We start from the raw sequence: 12,345 nt of genomic DNA, 5'->3' as shown, positions 1-12,345 counted from the left end.
GAAACAATGTAACCATCCGATAAACTATTCTTAATCTAGATACACATTTTGCTTTTGTAATAAAATAGATAGAAAGTACGGATTATATTTACCAGTAAGGTTTACTACCTGTTTACATTGAGCGTAATCACCAGATGCGCCCCCTCACTCTATATGGTCATTGGGAATTTCCGACAGAATCGGCCACAAACGGGATTAAAACACTTTTTTTAATTGAAAACTACCGACTAATACATTGCACAAGGACCCCGCAGGCCTCTCTAACAATTTGAGGCATCAGGGTAAGCATCTTATATTTTGCATTTGTGCATTTGTTCGGAGCTCTAAGGACTCAGCTGGTCTCCGTCCTCCACTCTCAGAGAAATGAAGCCTATACTCGAAAATGGCAAAATGGAGTCTACTAAATCTTAGGCTAGTCATCCACCATGACCATTGTTCCAGTGTCAAAAAAGAAGTAAACTAGAAAAAGTGCCCTTCTGGGCACAGGTCTCCACCAGGAGGATAGGACAGTGTGTGATGTTTGGCAAAATGTTTAGGAGTAATATAAACATGTTTGTTTGGGTTTGTGTGTGTGTGTGTGTGTGTGTGTGTGTGTGTGTGTGTGTGTGTGACGCGACTTGGCCTGTTGTAGCGCCACCATGAGGCTGATTCGAAAACTGTCAAGTGGCATTTCTTCCTCAGCCTAGTGGGAATAGGCGAGTTGTGGCGATTTGTACAAAACGGGCTACTCCTGAAAACTTTAGAAGCCAATCGTAGCCAATCAGGATGGATAATTATGAGAAATTAAACATATCACATGATCGCATGACTATGGAGAGCATGTGTACCGATTTGCGTGAAATTTGGAGTAATATTAGAAAATGTGTTTTACATATGTCGGCCTCCTGGTGGCGCTATAAAGAGCAGATGTGAAGAATTCCAGGCAAAGGTTTTTCCTTGGCCTCCAGGAACTGAGCATACAAGGTTTTACACAGATCGGTGCAGTTATAGGTAAAAACACAAATCGGCCTGCCTCCTGGTGGCGCTATAACAGGCCAATGTGAAAACTTTGGGGCAGAGGTTCAGCTCTGCCTCTGGCATTCAGGGAGTGTGTGTGTGTGTGTGTGTGTGTGTGCAGAGTATGGCTGCGATCAAGCCAACGGTGCCAGAGATTAGCTGTTCACAGACGGACGGACGGACGGAGTGCAAAACATACTCTCTCCCTATGCCTTCGGCCTGGTGGAGACAATGATTGCCGTCCTGTTGACTTCCCTCCCAAATGGTAGGCCTAAGTCTTTTGTGACTTTTTATGTGAAAAGTGTTCAAATTTAATAATAATAATAATGGATTGCATTTTTATAGCGCTTTTCTATGCACTACGTGCTTACTCGAAGCACTTTACAATGGCCCGTTCACTCATACATTGGGAGGTGAAACAGTCAACGCCAGCGTAATCACTTCCCACATTCACACACCAATGGTGGCACGTTTGGCAACCACTGGAGGCAAGGTGGGGTCCAGTGTCTTGCCCAAGGACACTTCGACATGTGGACAGGAAGAGCCGGGATTCGAACCGCCGACCCACGGATCATTGGACGACCTGCTCCTCAGTGCTCTACCTCCTGAGCCACAGATTTCAACTTCATAGTCCCCTCCAGACTAGACACCACTCACAGACCAGTGACCTCAGAGGTTCACAGACCTCGACTCAACCTTTGTCCCACTTTGACTGCCAGCTGATTCATAGTGTTTTTCACCAACCTTTGAAAAATCCTAGAATATTCTACGTTGCAGCATTCCGCCCACGGGTGCCTGTCCGTCTGTTCCTTGGGAAAAGAAAGAAAGAAATATTTGCATGTAGTCCTCTACATCCTTTCTGTCATGGTTATATTCTTATACAATCCAGTCAACAGGTATCCAAATAAGAAACTGTTCATTCAATTCGTTTCAGAAAATGAGAGTTTGATACTATAGTGTTACAGAGAAGTAACATACTCGCTGGCAAGCAGAGGTACTGTATAGCTGAAGTGGCCATAAAAGAGAGGTATAAATAGTCTCTCTTGCCACACTGCAGCGAGAGTCACATATAAACAACACTGCGAGCAGCCAACAGGCTGGAGAGAAGAGACAGAAAACCTGCAGAGACGGACTGTGTAAAGTTGATAACCATACGCCTTGTCCAACACCACCACCACCCTCCCGGGGCAAGACATTCAGAATATGGCACATGGCAGCTTCGTCTTCTCTTCCACGGCGCTGCGCTCCTTCCAGCTGGACGAAGTCGACATGCTGGAGAGAGACGACTACAAGAAGAAGCTGGCCTCCCGCAAGCTCAATGGCTACCAGCTGAAGAAGGAGGCCAGGGACAGGGTGTCGTCGCTGAGGAGGTCCAGCAGCGTGGCCCGGCCGCCGGCGCTATGCTACGACCCGGTCATCCAGAATGCCCTCTATACGGGAGACACTGAAGCCGTGCGGCGCCTCTTCCCCAAAGGCTCCACCGCTGCCAACCTCGTCATCGAGCCACAGGGTGGAGACATGCGCTGGGTTGCCAGAGGAGAAGGTATAGTACATGCAGGCGGACACCTGTCCTAATCCCCTATGAAACTAGATAGTATACAACCAAACATATGCCAATGTGTACTGTATGAAGAGCATCCATTTTATAGTACGTCATGAGATTATTATACTTGCTCAAGTAGAGCATGCAAGTACTGCGATCGGTTGTGTATGTGCGTGTGTGTGTGTGTGTGTGTGTGTGTGTGTGTGTGTGTGTGTGTGTGTGTGTGTGTGTGTGTATGCATGCATACTCTATAGAGCAGCAGTCGTACCCAGACAGCAGAGAGCTCTAGGACTCAGAGCAGCAGTCGTACCCAGACAGCAGAGAGCTCTAGGACTCAGAGCAGCAGTCATACCCAGACAGCAGAGAGCTCTAGGACTCAGAGCAGCAGTCGTACCCAGACAGAGAGCTCTATAGTCTATAGGGACTCAGAGCAGCAGTCGTACCCAGACAGCAGAGAGCTCTAGGACTCAGTAGCAGTCGTAGCGGTGATACCAGTGGTGAGCGCACCTCATAGTGCACTCTGCTTGCGCACAAGTAGGCCATGCATGGCCTACTTGTGTGCAAGGTGGCATCTCGACAGAGTGAATTTCTAGTTTTTTTTAACTTTTCTTTTTACTCTCTAGATATGAGAGTAGAGGGACAGGAATGGGGGCAGAGAGAGAGGACAGTCTAGACATGCAAGACATGACTCTACTGTTGATCAACATGGCAGCTGCTGTTTTATTTTGGTCTAGTGTTACTACTTGAACTGCAAAGTGTTTCAGTCACTGGAGGTCATGCAGCAGCTACTACAGTACTGACTACCAGTAAGACGCCTTAATATAGGAATAATGTCACTTCATTATGTCAGCACTGTCATAGAAGTTTCATTCTAAATTGTCTCATATAAGCAGGGGGGCACATTATTACTACTACTCAAAAGGAGCACCTGTACGTATCCTGCCACAACGTTATGCTGCTTTCACACGGGCAGATGCAAAAGATACAAAGATGCAAAGCTGCACAGTGTATTTGTAGTCGTTAAGCAGCAGGAGGATCCCACTAGCAGCAGGTGTAGCACAACCACAAACGTCCAACACTCACCTAATGCTGTAGGTTCCATGTTTAATTCCAACGTGTGTAACCTACGTTGTTTAAGTGACAGACCATGCATGGTTTTCATATTGTAAATAGCCTATGGTCTCTAAGTGGCGACTAGCACTTTGACAGCTCATTCATCATAGCTTGTTTACAACTGAAACGGACTTCCTGTGCAGAAACTTCCTCATCAAAATAAGAGCCACTTGTAATGATTAGTCAATACTAGTTTTATTTCCAACCAAGTCTACTTACAGGACGTTATCTCATTTGAGTGCCTGTCAGCAAAGACAAAAGCGATCTTTATAATCTTAATACTTAGCCACAAACCAACTATTATAAGAACAATATTGATGTAAAGTCAGAGATTCAACGAGTTATATACAGAGATTTAGAAGGAATAAGCAAAAGTTGTGATGTGACATTTCCTGGTTTGATCCTGTGTTACACCGTTCACACAATTAAAATGATGCACATCCATTAAACCATAATGAGTTCATTGCCACATGCATGTGAGCAATGTGACGCAGCAGTCATTCACCCCTCTGGGCCACAGCCCAGGTAGGTTTCTACTCCTAGGCCTAGCTAGGGCACCCAGAATATCACATAACAATAACACCTCCTTAAAATAACCCTGTCCAAGCAGACAGGCTGCATAAGAGCTCATTGCCTTCAATAGAAACCACACTCAAAACAAGACTGCTGAGACCATTTTTCATTGCTACGTGAGAGTTTTATCATAGCCTACAGGCTACACTACAGCATGACCACTGCGATACCTGGCATAAAGTGGCGTAAACAGAAGCCCTACCGCAGCGATGTGATTGCCACCGCTCAGGCCACGGGCTGTGTCCTGCACTTCTGGAACTGTCTGCTCGTGGGAGATGACCTGACGCTTATTGGCATCCTGGACGAGAACGAAGAGTACGACTACCTTATCGACGCCATTTATGACACCAGCAACATAGAGGAGTGGAAGAACTTCAGGTTCAACATCAGAACACTGAGTAGGTCTTGTGAATGTTTTGAGGTCATGTTATGTTACAACAATCAGAACCATAAACTTGTATGTCTGAGTTATATTAAAGAACTAAAAGAAATAAAAGGTCCTGTACCTGCATGAGTAATTGTTTATACTGTAACCAAACTGTGTTGCAGGCAAAAAGGAAAACACAAAACTTTTGCATTTGAAGTTACATTCCAATATATTTATCTGACTTAAACTTGATCAAACAAAATAAATCAATTCAATTGAACAATCAATATATCAAAATACAAATGAAAATGTTCAAACTCAGATTAAGTCTGTCCCGCACCGCAAAGTTCCTTTCAATGTCTCTTCGATGAGTCAAAGAATCAAAAAGGTTATTCCAAAAGAATCTAACCAAAAAGTGTAGATCTTCTATTTTCCAAAAAATCAAGTAATCCATAAAGTCATCAAATAAAAAGGCAATGCAATGCTCAAAAAAAGGTAAAATGTTTGCCTTACCTTCAAATCAGGAGGTCTGCATGCAGGTTCCTTATTTGTCCAAAAGCCCTGAAAGGATTCAGAGCTAAACCCTCAGAAATGTTCCTTGACCAAACTGTTCTTCTTCAGATCTCAACGTTCTCAGACCCCACTATTCTGTGGTTTATCAATGTCTCATTCTGGTTTTGTATTGGTCTTAAAAAAATGTTTTCCAAACACCACCAAACTATCTTTCTGTTCCTGGTACCTCACTTCCTATTGCTAACATGCTTTTCCCCCACAGCTCCCCCTATGATCAAACCTTGTCAACAGAAAATGAATGTACCATTTTAACTAGCCTACACAAAACAATAACATTTCCATACACTACATTTCGATGTTAAAATATTCACCATATTTAACCAATACCTATATTCCCTTGTAATCGCCCAGTATGTTATGTTTCATTTTCTACTCATACGAGGACAGGAATTACATTTCTTCACAGTGTCACATTATGTCTGACACAGATGTGCAAAACAAGCAAGCAACAAAATGATCTGTGATCTCAGTTCATCAACTGATTCTAAGGAGTGGCACAATTAGTCCAATTCTTAAATTGATCATTAAACATTAGGTAATTTAGATTTATATAACTTGGATATTAACCAGTGGGGGGGAACCCCTTTTGGTGTTATTGCTTGGGGGGAGGTGCACCATGTGAATAGCCTATGAGCAATGACTATGCATTTCCAGTATAGTTCCAACCAACAGACACAGATCGTTGGGATGGTGGTGTCGGATTGGACAGTGTTTATAACACTACACATTCCACCTCTGCTTGCCTTGCAGGGCTGTGGTCACTGAGCTACGAGCAGGAGCTGACCACGCCGCTCCACATCACCGCCGGCCGAGGCTTCACGGACAGCCTGAGGGTCCTGCTGCAGCGCGGGGGTGGGGCCAACGTGGAGCTGGCGCCCGGCGGCACCACCGCCCTGCACGAGTCATGTGACACCTGCCACCCCGAGTGCACCAAGCTGCTGCTGTCGCACGGCGCAAATGCCAACGCGGTGTCCGAAGAGGGCCTCATGGCCTTGCACATGTGTACCAGCTCTGAATCCCTCGAGTAAGTCAAAAAGGTTCAGAATAATGCCTTTTTTTTCCAAAGAAAAGCATGTATATGGGCATAATTTGTCGTCTCTGTTATACCTGAATGTAGCTCTGGTCCATAGCCTTCTACTGCTTCGATTCTGCCCTGCAGTATAACTGTATAAGGCTATATGCGACTTTCAGTTTTAAATCTCAAATCGAAATCAGACCAGCCTCTCCTCTTTTGTGGTGGGGGGCTCAAAGTGCGTCCACTAAGGAAAGTAGGCTTTCTATTGACCCAACCCGTCTTTGTATTGGTGAGTAGGTCAAACGTTCGTGAGATTTCCACAAAAGAGGAGAGGCTGGTCTGATTTCGATTTGAGATTTAAAACTGAAAGTCGCATAGCCTTATACTGCAGGGCAGAATCGAAGCAGTAGAAGGCTATGGACCAGAGCTAACCTGAATGTTCCTCTGCTGCAGGTGTGCCAAGCATCTCCTCCAGTACGGCGCCGCGATAACCGCTCGAAGCCTAGGGGAGGACGACACTCCGTTGCACGTAGCGGCCGAGAATGGCCTTCCGGAGCACATTGAACTATACCTGCGCTACGGGGCCGCGGTGGACAAACAGAATGACCAGGGTCTCACGCCACTCAACGCCGCGTGCTCGGAGCAACAGGAGGCACATGAGCTGGAGCGTTACTTCAAGGCGTGCAAACTGTTAGTGGAGGCCGGGTCTGACGTGCGCACTGTAGACCAGGACAAGCAGACTCCACTGCACATGGCCTGTAAGCATGCAAACGCAGACGTGGTGGACCTTCTGCTGACTCACGGAGCTGACGTTAATGCAATGAACTATGGCTGTAAGACCCCCCTGCAGATGATCCTACAGTCGGTGTGCTACAAGACTTCTCAGCGGCCCGAGCGGGTGGTCCGCTCTCTGCTCAACTACGGCTCTGTCCTGGTGTGGCATGTAGCCCTGCCCACGGTAAGGCCTTAAATTCCATCCTTATATCTGAGAAAGGGCGAAATTACATTTAACCACATGTGACATGTCATGAACCCTAGTGTCCCTATTCTGGGCCTATTATGTCATAATAGGTGGACATGAAAGTGTTCCACTGAGAAAGTGAAAGTAGCAGATTTACATGCTCACAGAGTCACAACACGTTGCAACACAATGCGTTGTGACTGTGAGCTTATAAGTAGGCCTACCGGTAATTGCTTTGGATTTTCATTTAAGAGATTGTGGCCAAGAACAGACCCCTGGAAGAAGAATCCCTTTCTGATTACTAGCGGTAATAGTGGTTAAGAATACATAAAATGTGGCCTGAGCCATGGCTCAGCGGTCCAGGCACCTTGGCTGGTAATCCAGTCTGGCAGTGTGCCGCGGGTTCGACTCCCGATCCCGACGGCCTTTACTGCATGTCTTCCCCCCATCTCTCTCCCCATTTCCTGTCAGCCCACAGTCTGTCCCTCCATAAATAATATAAAATAAAGGCGAAAGCCATAAATAAATAAAAAATAATACATAAATTGTTAATATGCAGGCGATAATATAAATATGCTGGCCCATTACTGAAATTTATGCATTTCAGGATTAATACACAAGTAGGCTACAGATGACCAAGTACAGATCAATAATACTAAAAGAAATGCAGAAATTATCGAGTAAAAGTCTAGAGCAGTGATACTCAACCTCAGGCCCGCGGGCCACATCAGGCCCGCGGGACCATTATGACTGGCCCACCAATGAAAATCTAAAAAAAAGAAGAAAAAAAAATCTGGAAAATGAAATAAAAATAAAAAAATCTGAATGAAGTTATCTTTAATTACATTATTATAAGTAATACTATTAGAGTTGTACTATTACTCGAACGAAAATAAAAGCTTGGGGGGGGGGGGGGGAGATGCAATGCAAATGAAAGACATATACTGTGTATCCCTATTCCCTGACATAATTTTATAGCTAAACGGACAGAATTCTATTTTATTTGAATGATGAAACCCAGCTGCCATTAACAGTTGGAAATGGAAATGTTATTTATTTACATATTGTGTGCATGCACATTGTACTTTGATACATTTTGCGAAAATAAAGCAATTGAAAGAGAGAAGTTATCAAGTATCATTAATGTCGTAATTTTATCTACTGGCCCCTGGCCCCTTGCCATTTTTGTAATGTGGCCCACAGGTAAATCTATTTGAGTATCCCTGGTCTAGAGACACTATAAAGATCATTGTATATTGTAATACTACAGACTCACATTTCATGAGTCACAACATCAAGTGTTTCACTCTGCTGGAAACAAACTGCAAGTGCCAAGTAATGCTGAATCCACGTGCTCCAAAATGTCTGCCTCCTAATTATGCAAGTGTTAATAGGAGATTAATTAGCACTAATTGCATAATTTCCAGTTAAACCCCCAGAGGGAAGACCAATCTGTTCATTTCACAAGTGTTTAATTACTCTGCGTTTCTTAGATTCTATGGATTCATAAGCATCATCACTAACTTCGGCATTTAACAGTATGAATCATGTCACTTGGCTCCTCTGACATCTCTTCCAGGTTTTAAAACACTGCTGTATGTCTCCACGCACTATTGAGGTCCTTTTGAATGCCTACGCTCGACTCAAAATCACAGATAGCTGGGTGGAAGCGGTCTCTCCAGAGGTCTTTAAGGTGATTTATTTGAATGTTCACAGTCTTATCTACATTGAGCTAGACGTCTGTTAGTAACTGTAGCCTAGATCATTTATACTTCAACGACCATGTCAGAAATAACCTTTTCAAGAAAACGTTTTCTTTTTTTTCTTCTTTTCTTTTGTTTTGCAAGTGATGCAATTATACAATGTAGTATAATTTAGTCCTGTATATTATTTGCTAAAAAGTCTAAAAATGAACAACAAAATAAAGAAATAAATACTGTAGTAGTGTGTACATGAACCAGGAAGTGACAGCACTAGAATAGCATTTTATGTAGACATATAGCACTTTTTTTTATAGTATATATATGTACAATTTCATCATATAGATATTCCACTGTCACGTATAGCTTACGCATGTTTCATGATAACTACTTGTTATGCATGTGATTGCCATGCTTCTTTGTGTGTAAATCGCTCTGGATTATAAGCGTCTGCTAAATTGTTTCTCCGTTAACCCTGACCCAGGAACACCAGGAGTTCTATGAGTCCCTGTTCTCTCTGGCCCAGACTCCACGCTCCCTGCAGCATCTAGCCCGCGTCCGCCTCAGGACCCTCTTGGAGGGTCGCGTCCTCCAGGTGGTGCCCAACCTCAGCCTGCCCGCTTTCCTCAAGAACTACCTGCTTCTGGAATCCAGAGGCGTTTTCCACTGAGAAAAAAAAAACATGACCCTCATGCAGAAATTGTTCTTGTAAAACAGGGAGGCTGCTGAAAGACTACTATACCCTGCCTCAGTGCCTCGTACAATGCTTTTGTTCTTAATAAACCACACAGGCCACAAAACAAGCATTGGAGAAAGACAAAGCATTTAAAGTTATTACACCACAAGGGGGTGCTATAGACTTGGGGTGACTATTTGTGAAAGTATCTTAATGTGCTTTATTTTATTCATCCTTTATGGTCTCTCGCTCTCTCTCTCTCTCTCTCTGCTGGGTTCTTAGAGTATAGGAAACCAATAATTGCAACATTGTATTTTTCAAAAACTATATTAGTTTTTACATTATAGCTTGACAAACACACAAAAAAAGCAATACTATGCTCATGTTCAAAATGTTCATAATGCACAGCACTTTCCACAAGGTTGTTGAAAATCAAGGCTAGACATATTTGCACTTAGCCCATAATCGATAGGATTGTACCTAATGGAATTATTTTCTATGTGTTTTCCCTGTAATATAAAGTTTAGCCATTTGCAATTATTGTGTGCCTTTTTTATTGTGAGTCCAAATTATGTATTGTTGTAGGCTGCCACAAGAGTATTATGTTTTAATCGTAGACGAATTTAGATTATGGCAAAACCAAAACGTCAGAAATGACAGCAAAAATACATTTAAAAAGAAAGGTTTAACAAACCCAATTCGCATTACAATATAGGCATTTACCACCACCAAGCTTGTTTGGACCAGGATCTGTGTCCATCAAAGGCCATCAGGGACGACATGTGGGTGCGATTTGATTTCATTCAGAAAACACGTCATCTTTGCACCGAGCGAGAAGCCAGACTGCAGGCCTAGATTGTGGAGACATGTCCATGCAAGGCAAGCGAACTGTTATGCAGATACCTGTAAAAATGGTCTGTCATATCACACAAATATTAGGCTAAACAACACAGAACGGCCATCCATAGCATATAGAAGGCATGGCATGGACACATCCAGAGAATATTAAGTGAAAGCTTGCATTGATAGCCTAATAGTTATAGTGCAGGTGCAGGAATTATTTATAATTCTTAAATAAATAAATACGGCCTGCAACCTCAATAGCATTTGGTTAATTCTTGGATGGAATGAATAATGTTGCTCTATAGCCTACAATCTTCATGTTTGACTTTATTGTCCAATTAACGAATAAAGTCAAACACGAAGAAAAAGATTGACACCCGTGTGAAGTGAGGGGCGCTCTTATATCACCATATTACATCACCTCATTCCGGGCCGCGTGTAGCGGACCCAGCTGGCCTTTTAAGGATGAAGTCTGAACTGATGATTTTGAAGTTGATTTATTCATAGATCAACGTAGAACTGGGACAGAAACAAAATACAATGTATCAATGGTCATAAATCACTACAATATAATCCATAAACTGTTCCAATCTCAGGCACAAAATACATTTTCCATGCAACACTAACGTACATTACACAATACATAAACAGCCTTCTGCATACATTTTAACAATAATACCAAATACCAATAACAGTGCAAGCAAATCAATAAAATACCTTGTCCCCCTTTCCAGCTATGTGCTATATTCTGTGTGTGATCAGTTCGTTCCATGGTTAGTTGGCATTTGACCGTTCCTTTGGCCTCCCTTTCCTTAGCCATCCACATAACCAACCAACTTCAGCCACACCATTTGTGTGCTGTCTGTTCCAAGTCTTCTCTGTACTGAGGCAGCATGTCCTTGTTTTTAACCACAGTGCCACAGCTGAGCTGAGTCCCAATCATCTGATTCACATCAGCTGTGATCAGTTGTTGGCACACTTCCTGTTCCAATGCCTCACAACACTGAATATATACTAAACAATAAAGTATTACCTGTGGGTCCGTTACACCGCGGGACCGGCCAATCACAATTTGCGTCCTCACTTTTGTCTTCAAACGTTTGTGTTTATAATATGCATTACGCAATGTTTGTGTTTACACAAACACTCAAAACTGGGCCAGGCCATTCATTCAATGTTTGTGACAATGTTTGTGTTTATACCTTCAAAGCTGCACATAATACATAGGCTATGTATAATAATGACATTAAACATTTTTATTTGAACATAAAAGAGACATATACTATTTTCATTTATAAAGTTAAATTAAACGCTATATAGCCTGATATGTGTGTTCAAATCGAATCAAATAAGACTGTTTGGTTCTGTCCATCATGCCATGGCCATGCAGCCAAGGCAAGTAGAACCATTAGGTTGCAATGGATCAAAGAGAGATGCTGAAGTCATGTGCAATTATCAGAATTAGCATGGCCCGGCGTGGCCTGGTCCTCCATTACTAATCAGAGTCGGTGGTGATCATGTTTTATGCCCTTGTGCAATCAGACGGCCAGTTGGAGGGCCCGCGCACCCAGGACTCAATAGGGCTAATCATCATCAGTTCCAATTGGCATTTAAACGCTGAAATGATCGCCGATTAAATCAACACTTAAAGAAAAGAGAAACGTGATTTTCCTTGCATATTTTGATTAGAGAGACCCATTTTCCCCTAAAGCGCACACCCAAAATTATGTGCGCAACATCGTAAAATGGCTATCACATTCACACATGCTTTCTCAGATCTACAATTTCATTTCATTTAACGAACCATGGCTGAACATTGGTCAAGATTGCATTTTACTGCCATTCAAATAAAGTCCACAGAGTGCATTTGGCTATAGAGGCCATGGTTGCAAAGTGCAACGCCTGCCCCATATTGCCGTTGACCTCGCACATAATGTATTTTATCTGAATCTAATTTTGCACCGAGTATCTCTCTCCAGGGAGCA

At 43.0% G+C, this 12,345-nt stretch overlaps 1 protein-coding gene across 2 annotated transcripts; it reads left to right on the top strand.

Moving 5' to 3' along the window:
• Window positions 1–2,113: 2,113 nt before the first annotated feature.
• On the top strand, window positions 2,114–10,036 carry asb10 (ankyrin repeat and SOCS box containing 10). Of its 2 annotated transcripts, none has more exons than XM_080779329.1 (5): window positions 2,114–2,539; window positions 5,916–6,189; window positions 6,634–7,138; window positions 8,721–8,834; window positions 9,326–10,036. In XM_080779329.1, the coding sequence occupies exons 1-5, from the start codon at window positions 2,200–2,202 to the stop codon at window positions 9,509–9,511; spliced, it is 1,419 nt and encodes a 472-aa protein (XP_080635455.1). In that variant the 5' UTR covers window positions 2,114–2,199; the 3' UTR covers window positions 9,512–10,036. The 2 variants fall into 2 exon arrangements, with proteins under 2 accessions (XP_080635455.1, XP_080635456.1); XM_080779330.1 differs by lacking the exon at window positions 2,114–2,539 and adding an exon at window positions 4,329–4,623.
• Window positions 10,037–12,345: the final 2,309 nt, after the last annotated feature.

This window comes from Protomyctophum bolini (genome assembly GCF_963924005.1).
Source record: "Protomyctophum bolini genome assembly, chromosome: 12".
NCBI lineage: Eukaryota > Metazoa > Chordata > Actinopteri > Myctophiformes > Myctophidae > Protomyctophum > Protomyctophum bolini.
Note: the sequence above shows the minus strand (reverse complement) of the source record. Positions and strands in the feature narration are given on the sequence as shown.

Bases quoted from the DNA above. Each gene is read 5' to 3' on its own strand.
- asb10 (XM_080779329.1), top strand. From the start codon at position 2,200: ATGGCACATGGCAGCTTCGTCTTCTCTTCCACGGCGCTGCGCTCCTTC. The intron at 7,139-8,720 runs GTAAGGCCTTAA...CATCTCTTCCAG, and splicing joins GGCATGTAGCCCTGCCCACG to GTTTTAAAACACTGCTGTAT. The intron at 8,835-9,325 runs GTGATTTATTTG...ACCCTGACCCAG, and splicing joins TCTCTCCAGAGGTCTTTAAG to GAACACCAGGAGTTCTATGA.